The 17,776-nt window shown below is 55.6% G+C and overlaps 1 protein-coding gene across 7 annotated transcripts in view; it reads right to left on the bottom strand.

Annotated features, from left to right (window-relative positions):
* The window catches only part of ATP11A (ATPase phospholipid transporting 11A), a 128,868-nt gene extending 111,516 nt beyond the window's left edge, over positions 1-17,352 (bottom strand). For all 7 annotated transcript variants that reach the window (XM_038570085.1, XM_038570081.1, XM_038570082.1 and 4 more), the window contains exon 1: positions 17,241-17,352. In XM_038570085.1, the coding sequence (XP_038426013.1) occupies positions 17,241-17,279 (39 nt within the window). In that variant the 5' untranslated portion in view covers positions 17,280-17,352. The remainder of the gene's footprint in view (positions 1-17,240) is intronic.
* Between the last annotated feature and the right edge of the window lie 424 nt (positions 17,353-17,776).

Genomic DNA, 17,776 nt, shown 5'->3' with positions numbered 1-17,776 from the left:
GTGCAGGGAGCAGCCAGGTGCAGGGGGGCAGCCAAGTCACGGAACAGCCTTGCTCTGGTAGGCAGTTTACTGCAGGGATACTGGGCAGCTCTGGGCATCTGCAGGAGGCCAGAAAGTGAGGCAGATGAACAGAAATCAGAAATGGTCACAGGGAAATCTGCCAAAGTTGGCCCCCAGTGTCTGCACAGTCTCCCTAATACTCAACATGCAAAGAAACAGCTTGTGGACCTCCCCGCAGGACTCCTCCTGCCCTGAGGCTGCAGGGAGCAAAGCGCATCTAGCTCTTCCTCCCGCCCAGACTGTTGTACTGTGGATGAGGGAAAGAACCGTCTTTCTAAGGAGAGGTGCTTTCACGTCCCACCAACCCGAGAGGCCCAGAATGGACTCAGAGTCTCCACCCCAAGTCCCTAAGGGACACTCACAGCAGCAGCAGAAAACCCACCACAGGCAAGTGAATGCCTGCCAAGCAGCTACTCGTGCTGAAGGGACGCGGCCTCACGCTGCATCTGCAGAAAGGCTGCTCTGTACCAAATTCCCGGAGAAACGGAGGTTTTCACAGAGTGTGGGAAGAACAGACGGTCAGTGCTATGGCCCAGGTCCAAGGGGAGCCGGGCCAGCACCCTCTACAAAGCCGAAAATGTGGGAGTCCAGCTTCCCCAGCTTCACCCTGTCACAGACCCGCAGGAGGGGCGCCGACACGCTCTGCCCCCGCACCCTGGGGCTGCTCGAGGGCACCAGCCAAAACCTGCAACCTGCAAGTCCTCGGCTTGGGGGGGCGGGGGGGGAGTCCTGACACGCACTAGTGCACCATGTGCCATGAGGGCCGTGAATGCGGCTCACCGAAGGGTAAGCCCCGTATGATCCCACTTACCGCAGGCGTTCAGACCAAAGTCAGAGAGACTGAAAACAAGCGGCGGTCACCCAGGGCTGGGGCCCTGGTGCTGCATGGGGGCAGCTCTGCAAGATGACGAGTCCTAGGGACAGACACTGGTGATGGCTGCAGGACAACAGGAATGTGCCCACTGGTTCTCATCCCATAAAATGGCCAAGATGGTAACTTTTATATTAGGTATGTTTTACCACCATAAAAAAATAGCAGCACGACTATCTCCCTGATCCATTGGAAACTCTGGGACAAACGGCTGTGGGGGCTGGCCACCATCCTGTGGGCAGAAGCACCTCCCCTGCACATTCTGTGTGTCCATCACACTGCATAGCACAGAACACGCGTCGTATCCAAGAAGCAGCAGAGCACATGAGGAAGAGCCACCGGCCCCAGCCATGCCAGGCCCCCACCTCTGCTCCTTTCTCACTGTGTCCCCCACACCCCAAGCAGCTTACGGCTAGGGAGCGGTGAGGTGGGGACCGGGGGTCCCTCCACAGGGCTGCCACCACCATGTCGATTACACAGGACCAGTGCCACAGGAACATTCTCCAGTTGGGGTGGAAACATTCCCCGTTGGGCGTCATGGGTCCTGCAGTACCCTGAACCCAGAAGATGCTTGGGGGAGAGCAGGCCTCTGAGGGAAGAAGAGAGAGGGAGGCCTGGAAGCCGAAGAGCCAAGGACACAGGCACAGGGCGGGAGGGGATGAGCCCACACACACCTGCCACCTCCCTCCTTCTGCACCAGCCCCCATGGCCTGTCCACCTGCATTCCTGGCTTCCCTCCTCCCAACAGGACACCTATGCTGCTAGCTGCTAGCTGCTTTCGCTCCATCCTTATCAACAGTTCATTGTCAGCAAAAGATTAAATGGCCAGAAAGTGATCTTGCCCCAGGGTCAACAAGGAAGGAACTTTCCATCCTGCCTGAGACGGCTGGAACCCGAGAAGCCAGGGCACCAAACGAGATGTAAGCCCATGGCGATCCTCTTCCCAAAGAGACACAAACACATCCTGGGAATCCCACACATCTGCTGGTTCGGGGTGAGGAATTCCTTTTTGCTTAACTACGTTCAAGACTATGAATTCCCGTACCCACAGAAACCATGACAACTTTAAAAGACTTCATTTCGGGCAGCCCCAGTGGCTCATCGGTTTGGCGCCACCTTCAGCCTGGGGTGTGATCCTGGAGCCCCGGGATCGAGTCCCACATCGGGCTCCCTGCATGGAGCCTGCTTCTCCCTCTGCCTGTGTCTCTGCCTCTCTCTCTGTGTGTCTCTCATGAATAAATAAATAAAATCTTTAAAAAAAAAAAAGACTTCATTTCACAAAAGTTCACATAGCTCTGTGGACTGTTACACGCAAAGCAGAACACAAACATTCTCCTTCCCCCGTAGCTGCTGTAAGTTCACGGAAATACAACAGGCCGTGCTCTCACCGTTCAAGCCTCTGCTCACATTAACTGCACATGTCTCATCCTAATGCCCAAACAGATGCCCAACCCAGGGCAGCAGGAGAAAACCACCCACGTGTAGGCGGTGAAGACGCCACCCCAGTGGGTGTGCACTCTACCCCAAGCCCCCACACAGGCCTCCGTGACAAACGCCTGCCACTCTGCTCAGAGGGCACAAGAAAAGGCAGAGTGGGTGCTGTCCGGTTCTTGGCCTGATTCCTTTCCAGCCACGGGGCAGCACATCAAAAATAGGTAGTCAGCCTCAGCTGGAACACTGGGCCAGCCCATGACACGGGGCTGCAGGAGAAGGACAGGGTGTGTGACCAGCAGTCAACAGCCAGGGCATTTCCCTCGATAAGGAAAGGGCTGCTGCTCCGGGCCTGTGCCTGGATAGTGCTTGCTCCACACCATGCTCGTGATTGGCCAAATCGTGGTGCACACTTAATCCTCCTAATTAAGGTTTATGTGGTGGTGATGCAAGAGGGGAAAGGAACCTGCCCTGGAGACAGGCCAGCCGCCCCCCACCGGTGTGGGACCTGGGGCTACACATTCTGCCACCCTCTCTCCATGAGGGTGTAAAGGACACCATGTAGGCCCAGGGGGGCTGCAGGAAGCCAGCCCTCACGCCCATCCCCAGGTAGGCCCAACCATGGATGGAGCAGTTCATCCATCGGTGGGGGGAACAGGGGAGACTTAATTAGGTTGCTGTTTAGCTGGGGGGATGCCACCCTGTGTGCTCGCGAGGAGCTACTGGCCAGGTTTTATGGGAAGCAGAAAGGAGATGCAGTATGCTCTCAGACAGGGTAGCTTTAAGGGTAGGAAGAAGAATGGGGAGAGACTTAGAAACAAATGTGGACAAGAGGCTCGTGACAGCTCTCATTTGGGTTCTTCAACTCCCCAGCAGGTCTTGCATCTTCATGGCACCAGCATCTTGGGACGCAGCCATGCACGCAGCCCCCACCCCGGGCTGGGGCGAGGAACCTCGGGGCTGGACGGTCCCCTCCATCTTCTTCATTCACCGCTGCTCCATGGGCAGGGTGGCTCCAGGGACACTAAGAAAGTGGGCAGGGTGGGAGGGATGCTGGCTGCCTCCCTGTACGCCCCCATCGACCCAGAGGTTCAATCCACCCTCATGCCTGTGGGCACCCTGCCTTCCCACTTCCTGCCTGCAGACACCATTCTCTACAAACTCAAGAGTCTGGAATTCAGAAAAGCCAGGACTTCAAAACCGAAAGCAAAACCTATAAACCCAGGAGCAGGACCTGGACGCGGCATGCAGCAGGTTCAGGAAGGTTTTTCCTTGTCTGTCCTTTGTCTCATGGGCAGGGCTGAAATTTCACCTAACTCGGCATCCTGCCCTCTGACATTTTATTTTGAACATATAACTCAGGACACTTTCTCCCTACCTAAGTCACTTTTGAAACCACTTTTACAGTGACTACTACTTTACGACATAATTGGAAAAGGAATGAGGCTGCCATAAACCTGCCCTCCCGCCTGGTGCCTGGAGCAAGCATGCACCTGCAGCAGGATAAAGGGGGCTGGGGTCACCAGGTCACCCCCTCCTGGCCTCCCACCACCTGTGGCAGCCAACGCCAGGAGCAGGGCCCAGGCTCTGGGAGGGAAAGGGCACCAGGCAGGAACCCCTGTTATCCTATGCTGCCTGAGTCTGTGCTCACAGGCCCATGTGGCTGGCACACAGGGACTGGTCACCTGTCGGGTCCCTTCTCCTTTCCCCAAATGCTGAGGCCCCTCCCAATTTCCCCTACACAAGTGACCTCCGACCCCAGCACACCTGCCTACGTGCCCCCCCCGCTGCCCTTACCCAGCCCCAGCCCCTGCACCCACCACTGAGAAGCTGGAATCACTACCAGGAAGACAGGCACCAGAGCAGGCAGGAGGAAATGCATCCCTGTCCCTTTCAGGGAGCCACAGGGGCAGCAGGGAGAGCAGGTCTGTGATTCATCCCATCACAGTTCATAACACAGGTTTTGTTCTGTTCCGTATTTGCCGAATGATGGAACACTGGTCTTCCTCCCCACTTGTCGAGCTGCCACCTGTGAGCAACCTGTCTTCACTTCGCCTGCTACTGATCATCTGGCGCTCCCACCCATGGAGCCACAGGCCCAGGGAGGCCACATGCCCCCACCAGACGCAGGACTTCAAGAAGACTGCAGCCATGAGGCACACCTGCTTACAGTGCACTGACTTCCGGAGTTTACAGGGTCAGAGGCCACCTCGCGGCCTCTTAGATACAATTCAAAATCTTTTTGAGAAGCTGCCTTTCCAGAGGGTCCCAGGAGACTAGAGACTGAATTTCCAGGTCACATCCTACATGCCCACAAAGACACAGTCCCGAAAACTGGCCAAACTGTCACTGGCAGATTTCAGCCCTTGGCCCATATGACAAACATACCGGCACTGAGCAAGAACACACGGGCCAGCCCCAGGCATATCCCAGTTTCAGTGCAATGCAGACCCCCCCACCCCCAGGGATGGGAGGGCAGGGCCCCGGGGTACAGTGTGGACACCCTGGTGACAGGAGCACCTGTGCAGAGCCTCCAGGGACACCTAAGGACTGGTACCCTGGACCTCTCTAAGGGCCTGCCCTGGAGCCTGGTGCAATCAGATACTCAGCATCCTGGATTCCCATGGAACCCAGGAACCCTGGCCTGGATGAACTCACCACACAGGCAGGAGGGGAGAAAGAGACCAGGTGCACAGCCTGTCCATGGCAGGGTAGGGACAGGCCAGCTCTGTGCCACGAGCCAGTCCTTAGGTGCACAGGCCACACTTGGGGAAGGAGCACAAGATGCCCTCCTCCAGATTTTATCTGTGAAGATGAAAGGGCAGCAAACTGATAAAAAAAAAACAAACAATGTCAACCCAATTTTTTTAAAAAGATTTTATTTATTTATTCATGAGAGACACAGAGAGAGAGAGAGGCAGAGACACAGGCAGAGGGAGATGCAGGCTCCATGCAGGGAGCCTGATGCAGGACTCAATCCCGGGACTACAGGACCATGCCCTGGGCCGCAGGCAGGCACTAAACTGCTGAACCACCCAGGGATTCCCCAACCCAATTTTTAATGAACTGAGGTGGGAGCGTGCAAAGGAAAAGTCATGAATTCTCTCTTTATGTTTACTTCTCACTCTTCTGTCAACTCTGAAGATCACCTACCAAATAGGGCACCTGGCCAACTCACCACACAGCACGGATTTTAATGAGACAAATCAGGTATAATTACTCAGTTTTACAGCTACGTTTCTTGTTAATAAACCAGGTATGAAAAGAAGGATCTGCTGCTTTTGGAATCATGCTGTTCTCTAAAGAGCAAGAGAGCCATTTATGAAATCAAAGAATTATTCCAATTTAAGAACAAAAAAAAAATCTCCTATCACCTTTGGTAGAAATAACAGGACATTGCCTTTGTGCAGAATCAACCACCGTAGAGAAGATGCACTTTTATTAGAGTTAACTCATCTACTTCTTAATAATTTGTTAGGTAGCAAAGGAACATGATGTCATAGATTAAGTGAAAGTGGACAACGTATTCGAACGAGTGAGCAGAATGGAGCTTCTGAAGGGAAATGTCCATGAAATCCTTCGATCCCCACCTCCCACAAGTACTCGTAGGAAGCAGCCGTGTGGCTCCACATGGTTCCCCTGGTGTGTGTGATGAGTGGCATGCGATGAGCACGCCACCGTGGGGCTTGAGCTTAGGAACTCCCGTCTCCAGAAGGGCCGTTCCTGGGGTGGTGCGGCCAGAGCCTCCAGACCTCCATGGGCCGCTCTCGGGCAGGGTCTCAACTTCTACAGAAAGTTACCCGTGGGGCAGCCCGGGTGGCTCAGCGGTTTAGCACCCACCTTTGGCCCGGGGCGTAATCCGGGAGACCCGGGATTGAGTCCCGTGTCTGGCTCCCTGCATGGAGCCTGCTCCTCCCTCTGCCTGTGTCTCTGCCTCTCTCTCTCTTTCTGTGTGTGTGTGTCTGTCTCTCAAGAATAAGTAGGTAAAATCTTTATAAAAGAAAAAAAAAAGAAAGTTACCCTTGCACGTTATGCAAAAAAACCCACAACCTCCTACATGGATCCATCTTACACTAAAAGTTAATTAGCCCTTAACTTTCAAGAAGGCTCTTCGTGACTCCATGGAGGTCTTTTCATCAATTAGAAAAATGTGTTTTCAAGATAGCAAGATAGTATCACACATAAGACCAACTAGTGAAATTGCCCATCATTCAGTCTCTGTTCAGGATGACAAGAAGGTTCTGGAGGTGGACGGTGGAGACAGTGGCGTGCAGTGTGAATGTGCTGAATGCCCTGGAATTACACACCCAAAAGGGGTGAAAATGGTCAATTTCATGCTACATATGTTTTACCACAATGAAAAAAACTGCCCATAAACCAACCTATTGTGTATTCATTCAATAGATCAATACATCTTTACAATGTTAAAAATCATCCATTTACCACTTAACATGTTCCTCATGTAGCCACATTATGTTTTAAAAGATGTAAAACTTCATCAAATGGAGCACACATAATGTATTACATATTTCAGGCAATGAGACCTGAGCGATGGCAGGTGCTCCTCCTACAGATATTGGCTGGCCTCCATCTGCCTTGGCAGCCCAGGGCTCCAGGCACCACTTGGGATGGCCGTCCCATCCCCATCCTCCCGCCAGGGCTCACTTGCCTCTACAGCCCTCCCATCACCCCGCTGGCCGCGTGCTTATGCAGTGTCCACCGCCCGCCACGAAAACAGTCTCCAGGACAGTCCAAAGGTCTGCACACCTGGCTCTCCACCGTATCTGATAAACACGCTGTTGAGCACCTCAGATGGGCTAAGTGCACCACAAACTTTTCTTCATAAGAACTTTAATGCGTTGCCCACCCCCACTCCCCTGTGTATCGTCCAATGCTGCAAGCTCACCTGTCTTACTCCCTCTTGACGTCAGAGAAAAAGCGAGTGAGCAGGGGATGTGGGGGGGACACCAGGAACAAGGATGAGACAGGGACACAACCAGCACACCACAGCCTTCGTCACAGGCATGCCACCCCGGGCTGGCACCAAAATTGGACATTACTAGGGAAAGAGGCGTGTGTGCACCGCAAGGTTCTCCCATCTTTTCACGGCTCATCTATGTTTTTCTGAATCAAAACTACTACCACACATTTCTAGAGAAAAGGGTCACTGAAGTCACCCCATACGCGTACAGCTGTCAGGCATTTTGCAAAACTAGCTGTGACTCACCCTCAAGTCACATGTCTCCATACCAGTGACCATGCCATAATTTTATTCCATGTAATAATCTTAAATTAATTCCACAATTTTAAAATGTGGATTTTAGTGGGCAAATTTCTGAGATCTTGAAAAATCACACGAAAATCAAGAGGACATCCTAATGGCAGAACTTCACTGTCCCTAATCCTCTGCTGAAAATAGGCTGGAGGAAATCCTCTTTTCTCTGAAGGAGGAAGATTATGTAACCCGCGTTAGGCGGCCACCTCCTGCTCAGGCAGCCAGCAGGCCCGTCCAGGAGGAAGGAGGGCGCTCAGACCGCCCAAGCTGGGAGCATGTACACAGCAGGGCCTTGGCCCCCTCACAGACCACACACTCGTTTCCCAGAATATGAACCTGAGAGCTTCTGGATCCTCACTGCACAGAACGGCTCAGCTGTTGGTGGAGAAGTCCTCTGGGCCCCAGCTTTCCACAGTGTCACAGGCTTGTACAAACCACTTCTCTATAACTCCGGGACCGCTCAGCCCCACTGTCGGCAAAGCCAAGGAAAAAGCCTCCGGAGCGCTCGCAAAAATCATCAGAGGCACGCACCCTCACTCCCGATCCAAAGATAAATGATGCCTGAACATTTTTGCTTCATGCTTGAACCCATGTAGGCAAACAGGGGATGAGGGATGACCAGGCTGGGACTGTGAAGTACCTACTGCAGAATGAGACGGCAGTGGGGTCGGGAACTGGGCCCGTCTACAGAGCCTGCGAGGCCACAGGTGTGTGTACCTGCACGCTGACCTGGCACAGCTGGGTTCCGTCCCTGTCGGCGGCTGCAGGCATGATCACGCGTGCCTGCTATGCCAACCAGGAGAACAAGCTCAATTTCTCATACTCACTTTGCAAAACCGCTGAAGGTGCAGCGTCCCACTGTCCAGAGGCCACCCAAAGGGAAGTCCCCAACATGCCACTCCACTGACCGGAGGCACCAGATCACAACATGCCAGCCAGAGCAGACTCATCCAATCCAGTTATGTGCTGAATACCGGGACATCTGTTGGGTCCACAAGCCAGACGCTGTGTATTTGGATTATGATACAAACCCGAAACAATACCTCGGAGCCTTGTCTTAATACGAACCACCACTCTCCTGCCAGCCTCCTGCAGCCGCAGCGGAAAGAAAAACATAAATACCCACCATTTCAGATCGAACCAATGATGGAAATCGTATCTACTAACAGCCCAGTCACCGAAATGTGTTCCACAATTTTAAAGAAATAACCCATTCCCACTAAATATTTATTTTATCTTTGCACATTTTGTGGAACACTCATTCCTATATTCTTGGTAGAACAGTAAGCAAACTCAGTGTGCTCCTTCAAAGTCCTCTCTCTGACATTCCCGTTTGTTTGAACATTTACAACCTTGACAGCACCAGCTTTCATCATGTACCACCATGGACCAGACAGTGTCTCTCCCAAACTTGTGCACCAGGCCCTACCCACCAGCACAAGCATATCTGGAGACGGGTCACCTGTGTTCTCTCTCTCTCCACCCCTCCCCCTGAGCACGTGAGCACAGGCCGCATAAGGACATAGCAGGGGACACGGTGAGAAGGCGGCCGCCTGATGGCCAGGACAAGGCCCTCACCAGAAGCCCAAAGCCAGCTCCTTGATCTCAGACTGTCGTTGTCTAGACCACCTGGCCTGGGCTCTTTTGTTACCACGGCCTGAGCTGCCTGAGACATTCATGCAGTACCCGTTTCCCTTTGTGTCCTCGATGCAAGCACTTAAAACCAACACCTGAGACTAAACAGTACATCAGCACTTCATGCAAACGAATCCTCCCGTGCCACACACTTAGCATCTATTTCCCTAATAATCAAGCCTGTGTGTCAACAGGACTATCATTCCAGAAACTTGCTGGCTGCTAACCTTACCTAATAAGACGCAGGAAAAGAAGACAAAGAAGTCCACTGAAAAACTTAATGGCACCAAATCCACACACAGCACCGGGCTCTTGGTGGAAGCCCTGCAGCCGCACCCGGGGCCCATGCCCAAGGTCTGCCCACACCCGTGGCCCACTCGCTCCCTCTCTACTTACCCATGCTGACCTGGGAGGGTGAGCAAGGTCCCAGGTAAGAGCGCCAATGAGGAACAGCCTGGAAGGGCACAGGATCCCTCATGGCCCTTGGCCAAACACACATGTACATGAAGAATTCGGAGCCCTCAGTACAAAGGGAGGCATGTTCTTGCATCTTCTCAGGCACACAGTGCTCCTTATTACCAGCCTGATAACCAGGAGCCATGTCACCAGCCCCCCCACTGACCCTCATTTCCCAAGAGCAGCTCAGGAAGGGTGCTGAAACAGGACGGGCTCCAAAAGCACATGCCATTGTAAGGAGAAGGGGCCTTCAGCCTGAGCCTGATGCGGGGGCTGCACAGGGCATGTCAGGGATGAGATGGGCTGGTTCTGCTCCATCTCCCTGGGGTGGGAAAACATGTACCCTCCAGGGCAAAAGTGAACTGCCAACCACCTGGCTTCACACCAGATGCCACCTGGGCCCCTCCTTCCCTGGCTCCATAATTCTCACTGCTTCCCAGCGCCAGACACACCTGGTACACTTTCTGGTATTCCAGAACTTCTCATCTCTGAATCAAATTGAGCAGGGCTCTCCTATAACACACCAAACACGACCAAAGTATCACCCAGGTACTAATTCTCCATAATGCTAAAAATGAGCACAGACCTATGTCAACACTCATCACCCACAAAATTCAGTTTCTGTGCTTCTTGAACATGGAAGTGCAAGGCCCTGGAACAACGGGAGGAAGAACCAGGGAGGAGTCAAAGCAGCTTCCCCAGACAGTACACCTCAGGGCACCTGAACACACTTGCTCTCGAGTTCACTCTACTGCACAGACTTCTGCCCCCACATCCTCCTGCAAAGGGCACAGCCCTGGGCACGCAGCTGCTCGCCCGGCCGTCTTCCCAAAGTCTTATCTGCGGGATGGGAAAGCAGGTCCAAGCAGGTGCACTTGGGGGCAAATTTACCAACAGAATAAAAGAGGTCAAGGCATTTTGGTGAAACCATCCCCCAGTGAAGTGTGAGCACGGAGGGATGGTCCTCACCATCATCCCAGGACATGGCAGGAACGGGCCCAACCCTTCACAGGACGCAGACCATGGCACACGGGATCCTGTATATGGACAGAGCGCACCTTCCCAGAGCTGTAGGGACTGTTCCTATGCAAGGGGCAGCAAGACGTCCCAACTGCTGCAGGGACGACACCCTCCCACCATCCTGCCTCTCTCTCTCTGTCCCTCTGTCTCTCTCTGCCCCCTCTCTGTCTCTGTCTCCTCCCCCCTGCCCCCACCCCCTGCGCTCCGTCTGTCTCTCAGCAGCCCTGCTCACTATCCCCTTCCGGGGACAGGGGAAGACACCCAGGTTAAGGGCAGAGATGCCAGCTCTCCCAGCTGCACCTTCTCCTCGTTCCCAAGGAATGTATCATTTACTGGTTTTTGGCCAAAGACTCTTCTTCACAAGTAACAAACCTTCTCTTGAAGTTCCTGTCTCGTCTTCCAAATCCAGGGACACGATCTTATGTGCAGTACCCTTCTGAGCCAGATACCTTCTCGTCCCTTCACAGGAAACGAGCGCCTTCCCACTGCACTTCAAGGGCCGTCTGGAGAGGCCAGTCTTGACGACGCCCCCACAGGGCCATACGCTTGGGTCTGGCCCCAGCCCAGGTGACACGGGTAGAAGCTGATGGAGGAAACCAAAATCCCTGCTGACTGTCCACCTCTGTGCTGAACCTCCTCCGCCTGGCAGGCCAGCCTGGGTGCTACAATCAGGCATCCTGTAGGGACCTCCCTCCAGGTGTGAACCAGGGGCCACCAGGCCTGGGGCTGTGAGTGGGGCAGGAGGCCCAGGGACAGCTGCACAAAGCCCTCGAGGCCTGGCCTTGCAACCCGAAGAACAGCAGGAGCTCTAGAGAGGCCAAGGATCCGGTCAAACCAGAAGAGCCGGCTCACTCCTGTGGTTACAGATGGGCCACAGGACAATGTGCAGCCCCCAGTGAGGGGTCACTCACTCTGCGGTTGTGGTCGGGGGAAGCGATCTGGCGGGCACTGCCAGACCACACCATCACTGGAAATGTGGATATTTATGTACATTCACACGCATTTAAATATTGGCAAAAAATTCAAACACCTTTGAAGCCTTTGAGTGGACTAACTTCCTGTGTCCTGAGACAAGGGTTCTCTCAACCTTAACTAGAGCACACGCTCCTTCAAGAATCTAACAAAAATCAAGAAACCCAATTATTTTTCCCAGAAAACAAAAACTATTTATGCAAAAAGTTCTGCACACTGTTCCCCCACCAGGGAACAGGTAGGAGCCCATCTCCGTCCAGCTCCTGGAGAGGGCACTGTGGCAGGTCCCTCCTCCCAGGCCCATGGTCCAGCCCACAGAGACAAGAAGGGACGCCAACCCCGGGAGCCAGCAACCACAGGACCGCCACCATCCATGGGGAGTGCTGGGCCGGGGCACAGGAAGATGTTTCATGTGGAAGCCACCAAGCCAGATGGGCCGACCATCAGGGGTGTGGGAACCACGAGCTGTGGCCCCAAGGACCCAACATCCCCTGCCGTAGTGCCTACTGAGAGAGGGGGTGGCTGGATGCCTGCCCACTGCCACCTTTTTACAATGCTGTGAATGTATCAAGGAAAGAGAGTCCAAAAGTTTGAAGTCATGCTAAACGTGTTTCAAGAGTCTGTCATGAATCAGTCAAGATCCTTGAAAGCACCGTGAGGCTTCCTTCTGGAGCATCCGGGCCCGACCTCCACCACACACCTATCAGCTGCCCTGATCTAAGGATGAATCACCGGCACAGCAGACGTTTCCAGAGGGACAACCGTGCCCAGGACCTGGTCCAGGCATGCACTGGGGCAGCCGAGATGCAGGGAGAGATGCGGGGCCAATGGACACGGACAGAGTGTGTGTGGGTCCCCCGGGCAGGGGTGTGCACAGAGGAGAGGGTGCGTTGGCATGGAACCTTGGGCTGACCTGAGAAGGGCCAGCAGCAGGCGACACAGCAGCCATCTCTGCCTGGGACACAGCTCCTGAGCCCAGCTCTGCCCTCACATCCACTCCTGTGCTTCACTCTCTGTTCCCCACCCCCAAACAGTTAGTGCCCCCAGGACAGGGCTTGGGTGTGCATGGCTCAGAGAGGGTTAAGTGAGCACACAGGGTTCCCAGCAGTGTGTGCTGGGAGGGTCTGAAGGACACCAAAGGCCTCCAAGGTGATGGGGATGGTGATGAGCCCACTGGAAAGCGAGGAGGCTACAGGAGGATGGCAGGACACGTCAGTTCAATACCAAAGTTCAGCAGTGATGGAAATGGAGAAGCGGAGGCAGGAAGGGCATGTGGACGCAGGAAGTCTGCAGTTTAAGAATGAGTGATCTGAAGACCTGGCCACTGCCACAGGGACAATGAGGGACACAGATGATCCAGGAGAAAGGAGACGAGAGCAGACCAGGCAGGGCTGGAGGGCTGCCTGGAAGAGGGGGCGTCCTGTCTGGTGAAGCACCAGACCTCCACGAAGCACAGGCAAGGTCTCAACACTCCTTGTGAAGGGGAGGGTCTGAAGGGCTGAGAAGCCCAGGGTTGTAAGCTGTCGTGAGAGGTCCACATTCCCAGCAGGATATGCAAGCTCCACACAGGGAGGTGCCCCCATCACCTAGGGCTCTGCGCAGGGAGGTACCCCCACCACTTCAGGCTCCAGTGAGAAGTCGGGGATGCGAGCCAGTGTGCCCAGGACGCGCAGAGAGGGAGGCAGGGTCCGACTTCTGACCTCCGGGATCTATGACTTTGTGTCTCTGAGGTGCCAGCCTCCCAGCGAACGCACACACAATCCTCCCTCAATCCTGCTGAATCTCTAATGCTGTATAAATTGCCTTCCACTGATTTTCGTTGCAAATAAATAGCATTTTTGCCTACACTTAAATTGGTTAGAAAAGCATTTATAAGTCTGGGACTTAGGGATCCAACTGTCTTTTTATCAGTCCTGTTTCTGTTGGAACATATGGTCCAAGCACCAAGGAACAATTTGTATTTAGATCTGTAAATACAGGACTTCCCGTGTCGTTGAGCCACGAGGTATGTTTATCAGTGGATTCAACGCAGTTTTCAGCAACTGTAAACACAGACACTGTTCTCATCCCTAGACGTTTAACTGACTGTAGCAAAACCCATAACGTAAACTCCTTTTCCCCACTGTTATTAAATTTACCCTGCGGCATAGACTCAAGGCCTCTCAGCATCACTCATCCCTCACGCGCGGCGGAGGTTCTATGGGATTTGAGACAATAAAGGTTAAATTAGAGACCGAGCAGATCAGAGACACAGCAGCCGCGCGGCCAGGAGCAGGGCTGGCAGGCCCGGGCGCACACCTCAAGACAAGGGCCCGCAGCCCCGCCGCACAGCACACCCTCCATCAGGCTCACCTGTCCCAAGTCTCCACAGGCCGTGGCGGTCACAGCCGTCTAGCACTGGGCTGGGACGGGCAAGGCCAAATCCTACAGCATTTTACGTTGTTACACAGAGACCCGCACGTGAGTGGAAAGCACGTGTGCCCTTTAGGACGGGCCACTATTCGGGTGCACGCAGACACGCGGGCGCACACAGGCCTGGGGCTGGGGGGAGCTCTGCGTAGTGCGTAGGTGCAAAGCACTCAAATACAGTGTGTGTAATGTTCCCCAGGGACCAAACACATTTGCTTTTCCCTCACTTTCTAGAAACAGTGTCTATTCTCAGCAAGGAAAACCTCCAGTTTCCAGAAGTTCACCCTCTTAAAATGAAGAAACATCCCAGGAAGCAAACTGTGGGAAACAAACGGAGATGGAACCGCCCCGCGCAGACCTGGGGAAGGACGCCCCAGATGAGCGGCCGGACACAAATCACAGGCGCAGCAGACTAAGCTGCTGGGCGATGGGCGATGGGCGATGGGCGATGGGGCGGCCGGGCGAGCCTCCCACGTGAGAGACGGGGAGGGCAGGGGAGGAAGCTTATCCCGCCCTGGGACGCTTACCCACGAGCACGCTGTGGCCCGTGGCCCGTGTGGTGGCCTGCTGCCTGGGAGCCAGGGCTGGGGCTCGCGTGCCGGGCTGCGTACTGGTCTCCCCCGGCCGCCCCACCGGGGCACTGAATTACGTCACCAGCCAGCGGTGATAAACGTCCTGAGCGTTTCCTGAGCACCAGGCACGGTTCCCAGCTCCAGGCCCGTATCACTCATGCGATCCTCTCAGCAGCCGCAGGAGACGAGCGCCTCGACTCCTCTCGGAGCGGATGACTGAGGCGCAGACCACCCACGGTTACACAGCTTCGCAGGTGGGCAGGCGCCTGGGCATCCGCGGTGACCCATGAAGGTACACAGGTTTCTTCCAGAACCTCGCATATCGAAGGAGAAGATAACGCCAACCCTCCACCAACTTCGTTAGATACAAAAACGTTTCAATAGGCCAAACTACCCCGTGATCCATGAGCCATTTCATAGTAGGCAAGCGCTGTGCCATCCGTAAACACAAACCACCCTTATGTGGCTCACGCCCATCCACACACCACTAACTTGGGCTCTGGAACACAGCGGAACCCAGGACAGATTTCTCCCCTTCACATGCCTGTTCATGCTCTCGCTCTCCCTCTCTCTCTCTCCAGAATTTGCCAGAATAAAATATCTGCAGCAACATTTTCTAAGGACTTCTTTACCTTTTGGCAACTCTCACACCTCAGAAGGAGCTGAAAAGTTGTCTTTCCTAGAAATTCTGACCATGGGAAGGCTGGAAGAGAACGCGGGATAAGCTCTTATTCACTCTTACAAAATAAGTCACATAACAAAACCACAAGGATATGAGGATTCAATCGCAGGCTCGTCCTCTAGCAAAATAAAATATAATTTGGTCCTACATCATGACTGATCCTGACAGATTCTGTTTCTGGAAAATCTCCAGTTAGTCCAACAGCATCAACAAGAGTTTAATATCATAGAAATGAATGGCCTTGTATGTGAATACAGTGATACAACTAACTGATCAAACTGAAAAAAAAAAAAAAAAGATGTGGAATGAGAAAATAGAAATAACAGTATCCCAAAGCTGCATTCCAGGGACATTACCAAATAATGCACATCCCAGAAAGTTCTTGAAGGAAGAGTGACCACTTAGGTTTGAGAGAAATTATCATTTCATAAGCATAATAACACAGCAAAAGGGAATTTCGACATGTAAACTACAGGAAGTTTATATAAATGGATAGGACGCAATCCAGCTGAGGGCCTGGAGGAAAGGCCATGCGTCTGCCCCCACCTGGGACGAACGGGAGGGAGGGAGGTCAGGCCCACCGGGCAGCGGCCTCCTCCGAGTCAGAGGACACCGTCGACTCGCTCTCCATCTCTCCTTGGGGCAGACAGCAGGCCCCCTTCTCCACGCAACCCTTCTTTTTATCACAAAGTCTTAAGAGTTGAAAGGAAGTGAAATTCACTGGAAAACTGTGAGCATGTTTTAAGTAAACACTAGGTCCACCCTTTCCCCGGTTTCCCTCTAGGGAAACAGGCAGGAAATGAAATGGCTGAGGGGCCCACAGGGCCTGGACAAACTGAGCCCTGAACAGAGTGTCCTTGTGGGACAAAGCACTTCTCTCACATACCTGCCTACCTGCGGTCCCTGCGACTGGGCTTCCCAGGACGTATCTCACTGGAGAGACAAACGTTCACCTGATATTCACCCTCTCATCAAAACAGGGCTTCGGGGCAAGTCGCAGGAGCTTCCCTAGGCTATGCCTCGCCCCACCTGTTCCCTGCACTCCAGCGGGAGGCCGCCCAACATGCCCCAGGCGACCCCAGGGAGCAGGCACCTGGGGAGAGGCACGCGGTCCCCTGGCCTGCAGGTGGCCCATGGTCGCGGCCCGGCATGTTCCCAGGGAGGACGAGGAGCACCGACCCTGGCCAGGGTGTCCTATGTTAGTCAGGGGAGGCTCACTGGTGGGAAGGTCTGCCCCAGGTGACTCTTCTGCGGGAAAGAGGCCCCAAGTCCCCCTAACGGTGCCCTCCATCCTCCCCGCGGGCTGCTCCCCGAACCTGCGCCGGCCTCGGACGCCAGCCTCCGGGGAACAAGGGGCCTTTTGTTGAGCCGGTGGCAGGAAACACCACCCTCCGGACGGCTCTGTTTCTCTTCTGCGCACACACACCCCCTTCCGCACCGGTGCCAGGGACCAGGGCCGCCTGCCGCGTCCCCTCCGCCTCATGTCGAATGACCCGCTTTCCCCGCGAGCCTCTTCTGACCGCGCCGCCCCGAGGTCGCCCGCGAGCGCGGACTCCGGAGGAAGCACGCGACGCCGGCCTCTGGGCTGATCGGCCACTTCCAGGGGAGAAAAGACGCCCAACTTCGCTCCCGGAGCCCCCAGGGGCGGTGCAAGCGCGCACCAAAGTCGCCGCGCCTCCCGCAGAAGCAGGACCCGGGCGGACCCGCCCCTCCCCGGCCTCCCCGGCCCTCCCCGCCCGGCCCGGCCCGGCCCGGCCCGGCCCAGCCCAGGGCCGCGCGGACTCCGGGGTGTCCAGCCCCAGCCCCAGCCCCAGCCCCGCGGGCCGTCCGGGCGCAGCTCCCCGCCGCGGTACTCACGTATCTGCGCACGAGCGTCCGCACCCGGCTGCAGTCCATGGCTCCTCCCGCCGCGCCCGCCGCCCGCGCTCAGCGCCCCCGCGCCCGGCTCCGCGCGCCCATCCCCCGACCCGTCACGGCCGGGGAGCGCCGGGCGGTGCAGCCGGAGGCCGCCGACCCTCCGCGCTCATGCCGGGCCCGGCCCGGGGGCGGCGCGGGCTGCGCGCTGGGAGCCGGCTGGGAGCGGGCAGGCGCGCTCTGCTCCGTCCGCTCGGCCCGCCGCTCCTCTGCGCCGCTCCGAGCCCGGCTCCTCCCCTCCCCGGCTCCTCCCCCACCCGGCCCCGGCCCCGGCCCCGGCCCCGGCCCCGGCCCCGGCCCGCCCCCGCCCCCGCCTCCCGCCTCCCGCCTCCCGCCGCCCGCCGCCCGGCCCCGGCGCGCACGTCACGAGCGCGAGCGAGCATGCGCGCCTAGGCCACGCCCCCGCCTGAGGCCACGCCCCGACTGAGGCCACGCCCCTCACCGAGGCCACGCCCCCGCCCTCCGTGGCCCGGTCCCAG

Source organism: Canis lupus, chromosome 22, assembly GCF_011100685.1.
Source record: "Canis lupus familiaris isolate Mischka breed German Shepherd chromosome 22, alternate assembly UU_Cfam_GSD_1.0, whole genome shotgun sequence".
In the NCBI taxonomy this organism is placed as follows: domain Eukaryota; kingdom Metazoa; phylum Chordata; class Mammalia; order Carnivora; family Canidae; genus Canis; species Canis lupus.
Note: the sequence above shows the minus strand (reverse complement) of the source record. Positions and strands in the feature narration are given on the sequence as shown.